This window comes from Triturus cristatus, chromosome 6 (genome assembly GCF_964204655.1).
Source record: "Triturus cristatus chromosome 6, aTriCri1.1, whole genome shotgun sequence".
NCBI lineage: Eukaryota > Metazoa > Chordata > Amphibia > Caudata > Salamandridae > Triturus > Triturus cristatus.
The window spans coordinates 1071260049-1071277302 of NC_140589.1; the positions used below are offsets into that span (position 1 = coordinate 1071260049).

The 17254-nt window shown below is 47.3% G+C and overlaps 1 protein-coding gene across 1 annotated transcript in view; it reads right to left on the reverse strand.

Moving 5' to 3' along the window:
- Positions 1–299: 299 nt before the first annotated feature.
- Positions 300–17254, reverse strand: part of DYNLT2 (dynein light chain Tctex-type 2) — a 275307-nt gene continuing 258352 nt past the window's right edge. Inside the window, exon 3 of the mRNA XM_085609781.1 lies at positions 300–700. Within this exon, the coding sequence (XP_085465907.1) occupies positions 590–700 (111 nt within the window). The 3' untranslated portion in view covers positions 300–589. The remainder of the gene's footprint in view (positions 701–17254) is intronic.

Consider the following 17254-nt stretch of genomic DNA (forward strand, 5'->3'; position numbering starts at 1 on the left):
TGTTTTATGTGCCTGCAGGGCATACATTTAATTAATTTACCCCAATATTTGTTATTGCTTTATTTTCAGCAGCACAGCTCAGAAACAGGAAGAAGCAACCTTTTTTGATGTTTCCAAGCTGTATTATGAGAAAATAATGCAGTACCTATGAAAAATATCAACTTAAATTAATTTCACACTGCAGGCGCATAAAACAGGCACCCACGGCAACAGCAAAGCTCAGCATGGCAAGGCCCTTTGTACGTAGGGCTTGCTCAGACGGGTTAATTCGTCATTTGGCTTGAATATCAAATGGCATAGCAATATATTATTTTATTAATAACTTTAAGGTATTTTGAGTGCAGTTTTATCTCCAGTTTTTGTCTACAAGCAACAACAAATGTGATGCGCTTAGAGCAACATAACTATAAAACTTACAAATATTCAGCATTTGAAAGTGCCACTTGACAGTGGGATTAACAAAAAGCAAATTATGCAGAAATTAAATGTTCTAAATAATAAACAAATTACATCTATATTTCAAAGCATATTTAAATCTGACACTTTTACAAAATGAAAATGTAAGTAAGCTATCACATTACAACTAATGTTAATCAAAGTACACAGCGAATATCACTGCCAGTGAAATCAGAGAAGGTGTTTTTAACACAGCTGAAGCCCAGTTGTCTCTTTCCACATTCCATAGCCACCTGCTGGACATCTGTTGAAAAAAAATATAAGATTGATCATCTAAAATATTTACACCATTAAAAAATTGCCTTGTTCTGCAACAACAAATACATGATATTACAAAAGGGACTGACAGTGTGCTGTTGTGATTTAGTGTTGTGGTATTCTGTGAGTGCACCTACTTAGTCAGTCAGAATTACTTTATTCGATTAATACATATTAATCATAAAAGTTCATATGTACATCACAGATATATACAATAAAACACCAATAAAACTAGTTCGAAAGCATTTAAAAACAATTAATCTCAACAAGTGTGCAATTTCCTGGTTTTTAACCCCTTCCCTGCTCATGACGGAACCGTTCCGTCATGAGCCACGGTTGGCGTGTGCTCATGACGGAACGGTTCCGTCATGACAATCCTGTCGGCGGCCGCTCCGCCTGCGCGGCGCTGTTTCCCCGCCTGTGCGGGGCGACAACGCAAATGGGCGGAGTCATGACGGAACCGTTCCGTCATGAGCACAGCTCAACTGTGGCTCATGACGGAGCGGCTCCGTCATGAGCACAGGCCCACCGCGCTGCCCCCCTGCCCCCCCCAGCGCTGCAGCGGAATGTCCGCAGCAGCGAAGGGGTTAACGATAGACATAAAAAGGAGGCAACACAAAAGCAGGTTAAAGTTTCAGGCAACATTCGTAACAAAATGCAAGGCCAGACGACATTGTCTGAAGTTGTGCTTGCGCATGTTTTGGGAGTAAAAATCTATTCCGATATTCACAATAAAATTTACAAAAAAAGAAAATGTGCAGGTCAGATTGGGACGAGGTACCATCGCATGGACAGCACGAGAGATCATGGGTAGAATAGGTGCCAGAGGGAAAACCCAGCATGCACGAAATTAAGTTTAGGCAAAGCCTAATTAAAATGAATCTATGGCAGGGTTTGTTACAAATGCCAGATAAGATGTTAACCCCTCACCATGCATTGGGCCCTCAACACACTCTCAGACCGTTACTTTATTGATCTGGGCGATGAGTCTAGTTTCGGCTGTAAATTCTTTCAAGCGGGCTTTTCTGGCTTTTTTCAATATGATCAAACATTTTTCTGGGGTTTCGAACAGTCCCCAAATCCAGTGCGTCTAGGGTGTTTTTGACATAAGTTATCCACGGTATCCTCTGTGCATGTTCTAATGCCAAACAGTCCGCAGTACACTGTTGGGTGAGGTTAACTGTATCTCTTCTCCATATGGAATGCCATAGGAGAACTGGTGCTGCATTTATCTGATCATTATTATTTAGGAGATGTTCAACTCATAATGTAAATTAAAATTGGAACAGCAGATGGTGAGGCTCATCAGTTTTTTCCAGAAAGTGTCTTCAATTGATCGTATTGCCTTTAGATTAACATAACCCCATACTCCCGCTCCGTAGGACGCTACTGAGCTAGATTTTGCCCCATATACTTTTTTGACCATGTCTATTTGTCTTGAACCCAATTCTTTTGGTAAACGAGTGAATAGCATTAATGCTCTTTTCTAGCATAATCCTTCGGTTCGACACCATATTAGACCATGATGTCATATGATCAAAAATGACCCCTAAATATGCAAAAAACTCAGTCTGCACTACTTTCTGATCAGAAATGAAAAAGGAAGGGGGGGGGGCCTCACCTTAAGGCCTGCAACTAAAATGAAGGACTTGGCCTCATTTGTTTGTAAGTGCACCCTTCGCATATAGTTTACAAAAATATCTAGCAATTTCTGGAGGGCCCATCCTGTGCGTACAATTGTGACTGTATTGTCTGTGTATATTAGGATTGGAATACGCATCTTGTTCATTGTAGGGACATCCAGGGGTGAATCTAACAGTTGGGCATCTACTCAATTGGTGTATAAGGAGAACAAAAAAGGAGCGAGAACGCACCGTTGCCCCCCCCCCCCCCTGGTAATTGGAAACCGTCTGGTGCACTCCCTCTGTTGTCTGTAACGTACAAAGGTTTTGGCCCTCGAATAGAACTGCCTAATGAATGTAAATATTGCTTGGTCTACCCCCATTTCCTTCATGATCCTCCAAAGATGTGAATGGGCAACGCAGTCGAAGGCTGTGCTTAGGTCCATGAAGGCCAAGTATAAGTTACCCTGTTTAGCCTGAGTATACTTAGCTATTAGCAGACTCAGGTTAAGACATTGGTCATGTGTGCCTCTGCCCTTTTAATAACCGTATTGAGACAGAATCAGGACGTTATTTGTCACTGCCCAGGCCTCCAATCTGTTTAATAGGGTATTAAAATTGCTTTATGCCATGAGTCAGGCGGGCCCACTTTTGCTATTACGTTGAAAATGTTGGTGAGCACGGGTCCCCAAAGTTCGGGAGATTCAGTAAAAAAGTCTATTGAAGTGCCATCTGTGGCTTTGTTACTGGTGCATTAAGCTAAAGCTTCCGTTATCTCCAAATCGTTAAACGAGACAACAGTATTGGGCGGCAAGACAGGGTCTTCCCACACCACCAGAGTTCCCTCCCTCTTTCCGTTAAAATATTTACCAAAGTGCTCCACCCAGGAGTCTTTATCCACATGATTGTCCCGATTAGGGTCTGTGTGTGATTTTAAAAAAGGGGCGTTGACCACTGCCCAAAAATCCCTGGAGTTATTTGTGGCGGATGCTTGGTACAGTTGTTCCCAGGCTGCTTCCTTCAATTGTATTAGTCTATTCTTCCTGGCCGTGGTGTACATTAGGAGGGCATGTTTGACCAGGTTTGGGTTTCTTGGCTCACACTTAAGGGTTCAATGTAGGTTGGAAAGTGCTTTAGGAGCAGTGCTGATCGAATCACTTCTGGCTCTTTATTTTTGGGGTCAAGCCACTCTTCGTTAGGTTATTATAAAATTAATTGATAAAACAGTGTTACCATCTGGGCCTTTAAGGTGTAGCATATTATAATATTGAGATTCATTATGGGAGGAAAGTACTTCAAACCTCAGGGTATTCTTTAGTAATGTCACAATACCACCTAACACCCGGCCACACTTTGAGGCAATAGCGGGGGTATAGTACGATCTGTATCCATCTAGGTGCCACTATCCAAGTCTCTTGGATGCAAACTAGATCAAAGGTGGATATATATTTGAGCCAATCTGGATCCTACAGTTCAAGACCCAAGCCTGCAACATTCCATGTGATGGCTGTGAATTTCTCTGTATCCTTTGGCAGTGGGATTTGGGAGTTCACACACTCTGGGGCGCCAGTAACTACTGGATTGGGTCACCTCCTTGGTTATCCGTCTATCACATGCATCCAAGTCCGACAACACCATAAATCAGTTGGAGGTCGATAAGAGTGTTGCGGGGGTAACTCCACTCCTCGAGCACATTTGGGCATCTGATGGAAGTGAGATAGGATTGTGGCACCGAATTCCATTTGTGCATGACTGATGCAACCTCGATTTGTAGAAAATACCAAGTGGTAGGGCAAATATTTGTGATATTGCTGTCAGAGTATTGGGTATTAGGTGCAGTAGTTGTTCTGACATGGCCGGTGTCTTAAAGCTTAAAACTACGCAATCCCCCTTGATAGATTTATCTAGGTTGCCCAACCAGGTAACTCTTTGTGCCATTAAAATGTTAAGATGCCCCTCTGCCTGTTTGTTAATAAATTTGTGAATTCAGTAACAGGCTTTATTGATTAATTGAGTGGTGGTTTCTATTTGATTATTTTTTAGTTTGGGGGTGTTCGCCAGAATAACCACATAAGGACATGCAGCTGGTAGGAGGTCGAACCTTGGCTCACCATGGGATCTCTGTGTTGTTAATGGACCCCTAAACCTTGGAGCTGAATTACCCTGGACTGCATCCCGTGGTGGAGGATGTATTTGAATGCCTGTTGCTGACCCTACAGCTGGGTTTGAGACTAAGGCTGAAAGTTAATGGGCGCCTTCGGCCCAGGGTGTAGTCAGGGTTGATAAGGCTGCTGTATGAGGCTGTAGATTCGCTGGGACTGGACGACTTGAACCATTGTCACTAGGCAGGTCGCTACCCCCAACCGCCACGCAGCACCCTGTGTGACTGGACCTCCGTTTTGCCGCTTTGCCACTTGACTGCATTTTCTCCCTTTTCATTGCTGTACCCCTGTGCTCTTCATTTCTGTACCCCTGTGCTCTCACCCTTCCCGTGTCCTTTTTTTATGTTATTCCCCCCCTCCTTCCGGGACCCTCACCGCCTCTCCCGCCGTCTTTTCCTGCCGATTTTCACCCGCCACTGAGCCTCTGCGGCCCGCCCCCTTCTCTCCCATTGGCCGCCCCGCTCCCACCTCCCAGCTGCTCCTCCCTCCCTCTGCCCTCATATGGAGGCCGCGAAGCGGCCGCGCCGAAGGCGTGCCTAGGCAAGCCCGTCTGTGCCCATCCGTGTCTGGACCGCACCCAGCGCCAGAACCCCTGGACCCTGCACCCCCCGCAACGCCAGACTGCACTACGACGCAAGCACCCTCCACGCACTCAACACCGATCGAGACCACCCCTGCTACCAGGCCACCCCGAAGCGCACCCAGGGGCCTTCACCTGCCGGAACTGCAGATTCACCAGCACCCAACCCTCCACACCACCAGCCAGAGTACCCAACCACCTCCACTGCATCCTCCTCAACACCCACTCCGCACGCAAGCACGCCATCGAACTCTTGGACCTCCTAGACTCCACCGCCCCCGACGTCGCCTTCCTGACGGAGACCTGGCTGAACTCCAGCTCAGCACCAGACATCGCCACAGCCATCCCACAGGGCTACAAGATCTCCCGCAGAGACCGCACCAATGGAGTGGGAGAAGGAATCGCCATCATCCACAAAGACTCCATCAAAATCTCAACGAACACCGACTACTCCCTCACCACCGCCGAGCACATGCACTTCCAGATCCACACCGACCCCAACACCATCCTCAGAGGAACACTCATCTACAGACCCCCCGGACCCCGCCCACAGTTCAGCGACACCATCGCTGACCTCATCAGCACACACGCCCTCGCTTCCACAGACTACATCCTCCTCGGGGACCTGAACTTCCACCTGGAGAACAACAACGACGCCAACTCCACCGCCCTGATCGACAACCTCGCCAACCTTGGACTCAAACAGCTTGTAACAACACCTACTCACGCCGCTGGACACACGCTCGACCCCATCTTCTCCGCAAGCCCCCACGTCTCCTTCAACCACACCACCGAACCCCACTGGACTGACCACAGATGCGTCCACTTCACCTTCAGGAAACCCACCACACACCACCGCACCCAACAGCTACCATGCCGCTGCTGGGGCAAGGTCACCGAGGACCAACTGACTACCGCCCTCGCCCTGAGACCACCCACCGACCCCACCGACCCAGACACCGCCGTGACCAACCTCATAAGGTGGATCAATGACTGCACCAACACCCTCGCCCCTCTCAAGAACTCCACAACCAACCACACCAACAAGAAAGCCGCCTGGTTCACCGAGGACCTCCGGATCTCCAAGCACACCTGCCGGAAGCTGGAGAAGAAATGGCTCCACGACTGAATACCAGACAACCACACAGCCCTCAAGAGCGCCACCCGCAGACACCACCAACTCATCAGGACTGCCAAGAAGACCGCCTTTAAGGACCGCCTAGACGACAACGCACACAACACCAAAGAGCTCTTCAGCATCGTGTGTCGTACTTTAATCTCTGTTTCCGCGTAGGGGACAGGGCCCCACCCCTGTCTATCCTGGTATTAGCAAACCGCAAATGGTTAATGCGGTATGTACGAGTGCTTTATATATCGTTCTAGCTATGAATGCACTGTGTACACGTTGTTTTACCTTACTTCGCGGGTTCCATTTTGGAAGCGGTGGCCATCTTGTCATTGCCCTCACATAGGCTATGATGAAGCAAAATACGGGCCTCACAGTACATGTGCTTTCCTTTGACTTTTCTGTGACCTGGGCAGCTGGTTCTGCTGCCCCAGGTCAAACTGGTCTCACGAGCTCCCCTTCCTCCGTCCACCTGTGATTAGTATCAGGGCTTGACACACCATAAAACCCTTTTATTCTACACGAGCCCCCGGCTAATCTTTCACACCTGACTGTTCCTGCTTTATGACTTGTTTCTATCAACAGGAGCTGCCCGAGTTTATTGGGGCCTATCGATATCTAATGTGGGATCTGAATCTTGCTGTGTAAATCATTGTGGGCTGGCTTAACTGGAATGTGGGATGGTCATCATGACTCTGCTCTTTCGTTTGAACTGTACACTTGTTTATTGCCGTATCATAAACCTAGGAATGTATGCCTGAGGCAGGGAAAACTGTATTTAAGATGAAGTCCGTTTCTATGATTTTCAGCAGTCTCCTGAGAACATACACGCTGTTGTACTTCTAGGATACCTGTAATTGGTCTGCAGCCAATAAATGAATCTTTGACTTCACCCAGAAGACTCTGTGTTTCTGTAGGTCTGGAACAGGGTGAACCCAGAAGTCATAGGGTGTGTGCCCCTGCACCGCTGGGACTAAATTACCCAGTACTTCAGTTTGGCGCCCAACTCGGGACGATTTCAGCGGTACCAGTCCAAGCCAGAGGTTCGTGAGGAGCTTCGTGTGGAAATTCCGGAGGAAGGCCGCCACTTCATCGACCCCTGCATGTCGACGTGGTCCGAAAGTCTTTTCTGCGAGGTTCTCCGCGTCCCGACGGCTACGAAGGACTGCTGCCCTGATTAATCGACCTGTTTTGGACCCTTGACGAGTTTGAGAGAGCGAAACAATCGAGAGAGTCTTCTGGTGACGCCATCGATCAGCAATATTCAGTTAAGTATAAGTGGAGCGTCTCCCATTTGTTTGGTATCCCTCGGGATCGTTTTTATTTGGTAATTTGGAGTTTGCAAACGCCAAAGCCAGAGGACTCGTGTATTCACGAGACTATCGTAATCGACAATCCTCTGACGTTTAGATCTAGACTAGTGAGCGAAGATGCCTGGTTCTAGAATATTTGGTAGATTGTTCTGTTTGGGTTGTGGAAGAGATTTCCAGCTGGAGGAATCATGTCCGGTTCCTCCGGTTGGAACTCCAACTTATGAGCTCTATGCCAAACATGGCGTAGGCCCCATTGCATATAACGAAGTATGGATCCACTACACCAGAAAAGACGGTGTTTTAAAATGGCCCCAAAATGGTAGTTTCGATACCGATATTTTAGATAATTTGGAAATTAAATTGTTTAAAAAGAAAGCCCGGCCGGCGATGTTTGATTCTTTCCGCTTATGGCGAAAGGAAGCCAAACAGAAGGAAATTAAGCTAGCGAAAAAGAATAAAAGAGAGAGAGGTATGACAGTAATGTAAGCAGCTGTACAATTCAAAGACAATGAGGAGGAGCAGATGAATGAGCAATTGCACAGGCAGCGTAAGTTAGGGATCGACAAATGTTACCCAGCTTTACCACACTAAGCAGAATGAGTTAGAAGAAAAGGAGAAAGATCCCCTGATGTCGCATTTGTTGAGTTCGCCACCCCCGTATGCTCAAAATGCCACGGCGCCTCCCCAGCTTGTGAATATGCCACCTCCTGTTAATATACTGCAAGCCCTGCCGCTACCGCCAGCTGCTTTGCAGCCGGCTCCTATCCCTATAGCGCAGCCCTCTCAAGGGCCGCCAGTTGTGTTTCCAACTGCCCCCGCGCTTCCTGTGACTTTGTCTAATTCAGCAGCTGCCTCCCCTGACACTCTTCCTTGCACCACTCCAGTACCTGTTTCTGCATCCTCTTTTCTCCCCTCTGTTTATCCCCCTGTTTTCGCCTCAGCTTCTCCTTCAGCGCGACAGCGCTTAGCTAATGTGGTTACTACATTAATGTCTCCTCTCTTTGAGTCATCCGGTGCGACTCCTGGTTTACAGCGTAAGCAATTGCGCAGTCAATTGCCTAACCCCGATGAGAAAAAGGTAATAGATCGCATGGCGCGTAGATGGATTGTTTTCCCTTCACTGTATGATGTGGAATCAGTTGTCAACGTTTTCCATCAATGGGATGCCCCAAAACAGAGATATGTGTTTGAGAAAATGTGCGAAATTCTCTGTGAAGAATTGGAGGATAGTGGTAAAGACCCGAGCCCGCAGGAGTTGTGTAGAGTGAGGTTTGATTTTGGAACTGGTACAATTGTGGATCACGAGGTAGATAAAGCAGTTGCGGTTGTATTGTCCTTCAGGAATGATGATTGTCAACAGTCATTGTTTGAACAAGATGTCCTTGTGGGGAAAAAGGTAAAAGCGCGACAATACCCCATGAGAGAAGTTCCCCCGGTATGGAAGGAAGCAGTTGCAGCTGATGCCGGTGCCGGTATCGCTGCTGTGCCAGCGCATTTCCAGCGTGTTTGGGTGCATGTTCCATGGAAGCGTTCTGAGGTGTTAGCGCTTAAGCAGACATTGCCTGATCCCCGTAAAAACCCTGCAGGATATTATAAAGAGTTGTCACAGACGGCAGGGTCATGCGTTATGAATCTGGCCGACATAGACATGTTGTTTGGTAATGTTGTTCCACAGCCCCTATGGGGATCAATTCGTAATGCAGATCACGATGCAGAACTAGGTGCTACATGGGCTGATATTATTGCCGCTGACGCTAGACAAACTGGTGGCGCGAAACCTGAGCCATTAATAGCAGAACTCCCTGGTAGAATCATCACATATATGAAGACAATAATGCCTGCGATGCGCGTAAATTGGGACAAGCTATCTGCATGCAAGCAGAAGAAAGATGAGACAGTGTCAGACTTCTTTACCAGGTTTGAAGAAACGTTTATTGACCACAGTGGGCAAGATATGAGTACTGAGGGTGGCCAACGGTTATTTGTGGATAAGTTTGTGCAGAATTTACTTCCTGACCTGTGTAAAAAGTTAAAAGATTCAGAAAGTTCTTGGACTGTTTCCTCTTCAGCGCAAATACTGGCTACTGCACAGTATTATGAAAACAGAGATAAAGACGAAAAAGATAGAACAGATAAGAAAACGAAGGAACTAAAGCCGAAGGTCCTTTTGCAGCAGGCTTACCAGCCACGTGGAGGTCAGAATAATTATAGGCAACCCCAAGGTGTCTATCACCAACCCCAACAATTTCAGAACAACCAGCAAATGAACGGGTATTATCAACCACGTGTCCCTGTAGGTCCCAACCAATGTTCATACTGCAAAGAGGAAGGTCATTTTAAATACAGTTGCCCTAAATTAATGCAGCGTAACGGTAATGCGTATGGCGCAAGAGGTAGGGGTGGTCAGCAAGCTCCTAGAGGCAGAGGGCGTGGAAATGCTCCCCAGAACGCGCGTCCTCTTCCGCCTCAAAATACCATCAATAGTTTTGACCAGCAAGCTAACACAACTAGTAATACAGCTCAGTATTACAATAATGATTATTATGCAGAGGACGGCGATGCAGAAAATAATGATTACTAGGACAGCCGTAGACAGAGAGAGGGAGTGGTTTCAGTGCCAGTTGATCAGAGCGGACCGTATGTTAAGGTGACTACAGCAAATGTAACGGAGCCCTTTCTGCTAGACACTGGTGCTGCAAAGAGTTCAATCATGCATTCAAAACTCCCTGGCGCACCTTTGTCTGGCGATATAAATGTTTCAGTAGGTTTTTCTGGCGCCCCAGTTAGGAACCCGATTTCTAGTCCCATGTCACTTTCTATTGGGCCTTGCGAGCTGAAAGCACCCCTGATTCTAACAACAGGTTGCGGTGAGAATTTGTTAGGGTTAGATTTGTTGAAAAGATTGCATGCTACACTGTATTGTTCACCGTCAGGGGTACAACTTACATTAGGCAGGAAAGTGATTTCCCCGATGTACTTGTCTAAAAATACAATGCCGCCTGAATGGTCATCCCTTCCGGATGTCCTTTGGGCTACTGGTCCGAATGATGTGGGCCTCTTGGAGATACCGCCATACGTGGTAACTTTAAAGGCTAATGTCAGACTGCCACGTATTCCCCAGTACAAGATCTCTAATGAAGGTCAGAAAGCATTGTTAGAAATTGTCGATGATCTGATTAATAAGGGTGTGATTGAAGAGACAAGAGGCAACGTTTGCAATAGTCCGATTTTACCTGTCTTAAAACGAACGGACCCTTCACAGCCACCGGTTTACAGATTTGTGATTGATCTTAGAGAGGTTAATAAGATTGTTGTGCCACAGTTTCCAGTTGTCCCTGATATAACTGCCTGGTTAACGATGATTCCAGCCTCTGCTGCATGGTTTTCAGTGATCGATTTAAAGAATGCTTTCTTTAGCATCCCAATTGCAGAAGAGAGCAGAGACATTTTTGGCTTTAGTCTGGGAGGCCGAAGCTTCCGCTTCAAACGGGCTACCCAGGGCTACTGTGAGAGTCCATCCATATACAGCCAAGCTTTGAAAGCGCAGCTTGATGCACTTGTTTTACCTAGTGGCGCTATCCTGATTCAGTACGTGGACGATTTACTAATCGCCGCGGATACTGAAAAGATCTGCAAAGAAGCCACATTGTCATTGTTGCGCCATTTATCTGCTTTCCATCATAAAGTGTCTCTCTCAAAGCTGCAATATTGTCGACAAGAAGTGACCTACTTAGGTCATCTCTTATCGAAGGAGGGAAGGAAACTGACCCCAGAAAGAATTCAAGCCATTGCGCAGTTGAGTGTGCCAAGAACGCAGAGAGAAGTGCGTGCTTTCTTGGGCATTACCTCATACTGTAGGCACTGGATCCCTAATTTTTCTTTGTTGGCAAAACCTTTGTTAGCATTAACATGCAAAGACACACCGAATCCTATCCCATGGTCTGAAGAGTGCCAGAAAAGTTTTGTGGAATTGCGCAATGCATTGTGTTCAGCTCCTGTGTTGGGTACCCCTGACTACAGCAAGCCTTTTACATTGTATGTTCACGAGAAAGATGGTTGTGCATTATCAGTGTTAACACAGCCTTTTTGGTGACAGACCGCGCCCATGCGCATATTTTTCATCATCCTTGGACCCTGTAGCGAGGGCATTGCCAAGCTGTCTGAGAGCGACAGCCGCTGCAGCTATGTCTATCCGACAATCTGCTGGTTTGGTAATGGACAACGCATTGATCGTTATGGTTCCACATGCTGTAGACACATTATTAAACAGAACCAAGACACAACACTTGACTAGTGCGCGATTATCAGGCTATGAGCTCACACTGTTAGCAAATCACATACACATAAAGAGATGCAACACGCTGAATCCAGCTACGTTATTGCCAAATCCAGTAGACCTAGATGAGATTGAGCAACATGACTGTCGGTTCAGAACAGAAGAAGAGACGAAAGGGAGAGTAGATTTAAAAGATACTCCCCTGGCTGAGTGTGATGGTACTTTATGGGTGGATGGTTCGTGTTTCAAGCTCCCTAATGGTGACACGACTGCTGCATATGCTATCACGACTTTACACACGGTTGTGGAAACTGCACGAGTGCCACATAATTCGGCCCAAGCAGCAGAATTAATCGCCCTCACAAGAGCATGCGTGTTGTCTGAAGGAATGAGAGTGAATATATATACCGATAGCCAGTACGCCTTTGGCGTGGCTCATAGTTTTGGGCGATTGTGGAAAGAGCGTGGGTTCCTGACGTCCCATGGAGCTAAAATTCAGAATGGCAAGTTGGTGAATGATCTCCTTGAGTCACTGACCCTACCGTTGCAAGTTGCGATTATGAAATGCAGTGCGCACAGGAAAATCACAGATGATGTTGGACGTGGGAATGCGTTTGCTGATGAGATCGCGAAAGAAACAGCACAGAATGTAAAGACTAGAATGTATGTTGCAGGCCCCGCAAGATGGGTTGATGATGTTGGGATGTGTGAAAACACAATAGAGAGTGTGAAGTCGCTTCAAGCTGAAGCTACAGAGAAAGAATTAAGTAAGTGGAGAGAAAGTGTGGGTAAGTTAGATGAGAATGGTTGTTGGATTGATCTGACAGAGCATAGGCGATGGTTGTTGCCTGATGCATATGTGCTTCCAGTAGTTACAATGGCACATGGGATGGCACATATCAGTACGAAAGGAATTTGTAAGTTGTTGGCTCCAGTATGGCAGAATGCTGGAATTCCCAAGTGTGCAGAGAATGTGGTCAAGAATTGTATGGTATGCTTGAAGTACAACCCTGGTAGGGGAACCCCAACTCCAGCTGGTCATTTTGCACCCCCATCATATCCATTTGAAGTTTTGCAGCTGGACTTTATCCACATGGAAAGGTGCAACAACCTGAAATATGTGTTGGTGGTTGTTTGTGCTTTCTCCAAATGGGTAGAGGCCTATCCTCTAAAGGATAACACTGCCCTATCCACAGCCAAAGCCCTTGTGAAAGAATTCTTCCCTAGGTTTGGAATGCCAAGAATGGTGTGGAGTGATAATGGAAGTGAGTTCGTGGGTAAAGTGATGAAGAATGTGTGTGAAGGGCTAGGTATAAAGCAGAAGTTTCACGCTGCAAATCACCCCCAATCAGCTGGATTAGTAGAACGCTATAACGGCGCTCTAAAGCTCAAGCTGGCCAAAATCCAGGCGAGCACCGGTCTTAAATGGCCTGACGCTCTGCCTTTAGCACTCCTGTCCACCAGAATGACCGTACACTCACGAGTGGGACTTAGTCCTTATGAGGTCGTTTTTGGCCGCCCGGCTAATGTATGGGGCGTGCCAAGACCAGCGAAATTCAGTGAGATCGAGCATCCAGTACTACTCGATTACTTGTATGATTTGACTGTTAAACTGCATGTTTTACATCAACAGGTGCATGATACTCTTCCTCAAGCTTCTGAAACTCCTGGACACCCTATCGACCCTGGCACATGGGTGCGGATTAGAAACTTCCAGCGCAGGAGCAACGACGAGCCTCGCTGGATCGGCCCTCACCTTGTACTTTTGTCAACAAGATCAGCGGTGCGAGTGAAGGGGAAGAAACACTGGATCCATGGCACCCACTGCAAGGTAGTTCCCTTGCCCCTGCCATATGACCGGTGGGTCCAGAAGGGTATCACAGACTCTGAGACAGATACTGTACCTCGTTTTGTACCATTCAGTGACGCACGTATAAGAGACACAGCTTCAGACCAAGAGAGTAGCGATATTTTACAGGAAGCTGTGCCACCATCAAATCGATTGGACACCACAGAGCCTGAACTCTTGTTCCAGGATCAAACAGCACCTGGCCGTCTCCGCTATAATTTGAGACCAAGACCTATGGACAAATAAAGATTTCCTTACTATTTCCTTTCTGACATTTTAGCTCTCCCATCTGAAGGACTTTCTTGATTTTTGTTTTTCGAACCACCATCCGGGTTCAGCCGCAGGGTCGCGGTGCCAAGACTTTGGGGTACAGGCCGAAGACGTTAGGTCAACGGTTCTGGTTGGTCTAGGGCGTTTCCCTGGACTGACAGGCGTACTCCTTAGCAGAAGAAACTCACCCACCGCGAGCGGCACGATTAGAGGATGGAGTTTTGTAAGATGGAGAGATCCGCTGAGGAAACGAACTTTAAAGCGAGAATATGTACGATAATGAAAAGTAAATGTTTTGTATTTTTGTGCCTATTTATACTGTGTAGTATGATAATGTTTACTGTGGGATTTGTGTTTTTCTCCTCCCAGGAGCCCATTGCACCCACTGTGCAGCCTATACCTCTTTCTACTGCCTCCTCACACTCTTTTCACCCTTTGCCTGAACACGAACAGACCAGACGATCAGAGTTTGTAAATAACTCGTTTATTCAGCTCTTGCACCAACACCAACTAGTAATGAATACAACCAATTGCTGGGTCTGTGGGTTAATGCCACATACCATTAACAAGGGTATTCCCGATTTGGTGCTGCCATTTAGTTATAATGGATCGTCATGGGCATTCCAGACCATGTTTCTCTATGCTCTAGATACGTACTCCCCGCGACAACCGCGTTCCATCAGACCTAGTACAAATAATAAAGCCTTAGTGAGAGGAGTTGCCGATATGAGCAGAGATATCGATGCATACTCATCCATACCCAAGGATGAGTTAAGACCTTATGTAGGGTGGAACGCAACGGGGTATAGTATTAGTCTGGGTGAAAGACAGCGAAAAATCTCATCCCCAATCTGGGTCGTACCCCACATGGGTCGGTTCTGCTTACAAGGTAATGGTCAGAATCCTAGAGCTCAACTGGGGAGAAGTGACTGTACTGAAACGTACACTTTCCCGTCACAGTTTTCTCCTGCGTTTTTGGCTGCCAAGGGTACATATTTCATCTGCAATGACCGAGCATACACATGGTTGCCCCCTGATTTCTCGGGCACATGTTATATTGCGAACTTGCTACCGCCAACATTTACTGCTGCCGCTGACTATCACAAGACCAGAGTTGTGAGGGGCGTGATTAGTAAGGAGGATACTGCCGGTCAGGAAGCAGGAGACTTCTTCTTGGGTTTCCTGCCGTTTTGGGGACCTATGGTAAATAGTAGGAACCTGAGACAACTGACTCGTGTGGTTGAATCCACTGTCAATGTAACGGCTGGTGCCCTTGGTAATCGGACCGCTGAGCTCCAAGCGGATCGCCTTATGACTTTGCAGAACCGCATGGTTCTAGACGTTATTCTTGCAGACCGCGGTGGGGTATGTAAGGTTATCCAATCTAGTTGTTGCATTTTCATACCAGACAACGCTCCAACAGTTTATCAAGCCATCTCCAAACTACATAAAATATCTGAATCCATACACGTGGATAAGGGAGACTGGTCACTGGTGGGGTGGTTCTGGGAACTGATATCTGCCTGGGGTTGGAAAGTTCTAATGGTCATTGGAATGATCTTAGCCATTCTTTTCCTGTTCTGTCTGTGCATACAGTGTGCTCCTGCGATATGTGGCCTCTGTGCTACATTATGTGTAAGGAAACCTGTATCGAGGGACGAGCTAAGTAATAGGATGATGCTACAGCAACATCTCCATGACTTTGTGAACATTGACCTAGACTCGGATTAAGATGAGTATAGTGATTGCCTATGTAAGGGCAAAAGGAGGGTCTGTCGTACTTTAATCTCTGTTTCCGCGTAGGGGACAGGGCCCCACCCCTGTCTATCCTGGTATTAGCAAACCGCAAATGGTTAATGCGGTATGTACGAGTGCTTTATATATCGTTCTAGCTATGAATGCACTGTGTACACGTTGTTTTACCTTACTTCGCGGGTTCCATTTTGGAAGCGGTGGCCATCTTGTCATTGCCCTCACATAGGCTATGATGAAGCAAAATACGGGCCTCACAGTACATGTGCTTTCCTTTGACTTTTCTGTGACCTGGGCAGCTGGCTCTGCTGCCCCAGGTCAAACTGGTCTCACGAGCTCCTCTTCCTCCGTCCACCTGTGATTAGTATCAGGGCTTGACACACCATAAAACCCTTTTATTCTACACGAGCCCCCGGCTAATCTTTCACACCTGACTGTTCCTGCTTTATGACTTGTTTCTATCAACAGGAGCTGCCCGAGTTTATTGGGGCCTATCGATATCTAATGTGGGATCTGAATCTTGCTGTGTAAATCATTGTGGGCTGGCTTAACTGGAATGTGGGATGGTCATCATGACTCTGCTCTTTCGTTTGAACTGTACACTTGTTTATTGCCGTATCATAAACCTAGGAATGTATGCCTGAGGCAGGGAAAACTGTATTTAAGATGAAGTCCGTTTCTATGATTTTCAGCAGTCTCCTGAGAACATACACGCTGTTGTACTTCTAGGATACCTGTAATTGGTCTGCAGCCAATAAATGAATCTTTGACTTCACCCAGAAGACTCTGTGTTTCTGTAGGTCTGGAACAGGGTGAACCCAGAAGTCATAGGGTGTGTGCCTCTGCACAGCTGGGACTAAATTACCCAGTACTTCACGTGAAAGAACTCTCCAACCCCAGCTCCAACACCAACGACATCCCGCCATCTCAAGACCTGTGCAACTCTCTGGCCACCTTCTTCCACCGCAAGATCACCGACATCCACGACAGCTTCAACTCCGACCCCCCCGCACCCACCACTGAGTCCACCACCCCTGCAACTACCACCCGCACCAGTCGCCTGACCGTCTGGTCCAGCGTCAGCAACGAAGACACCATCAAAACCATGAACTCCATCCACTCCGGATCCCCATCTGACCCCTGCCCTCACCACGTCTTCAACAAAGCCAGCACAACCATCGCGCCCCACCTCCGGAAAACAATCAACTGTTCCTTCGAGGCGGCAACCTTCCCAGAAAGCTGGAAGCACGCCGAGATCAACACCCTTCTGAAGAAGCCCAAGGCGGACCCCAAGGACCTCAAGAACTTCCGACCCATCTCCCTACTCCCATTCCCGGCCAAAGTGACTGAGAAGATTGTCAACAAACAGCTGACCCGCTACCTCGAAGACAACAGCATCCTGGACCCTTCCCAATCCGGTTTTCGCAGCAACCACAGCACCGAGACCGCCCTCATCGCCGCCACTGACGACATCAGGACCCTGATGGACAAAGGAGAAACAGCCGCCCTCATCCTCCTGGACCTATCAGCAGCCTTTGACACGGTCTGCCACCGCACCCGATCAGCACGCCTCCATGACTCCGGTATCCA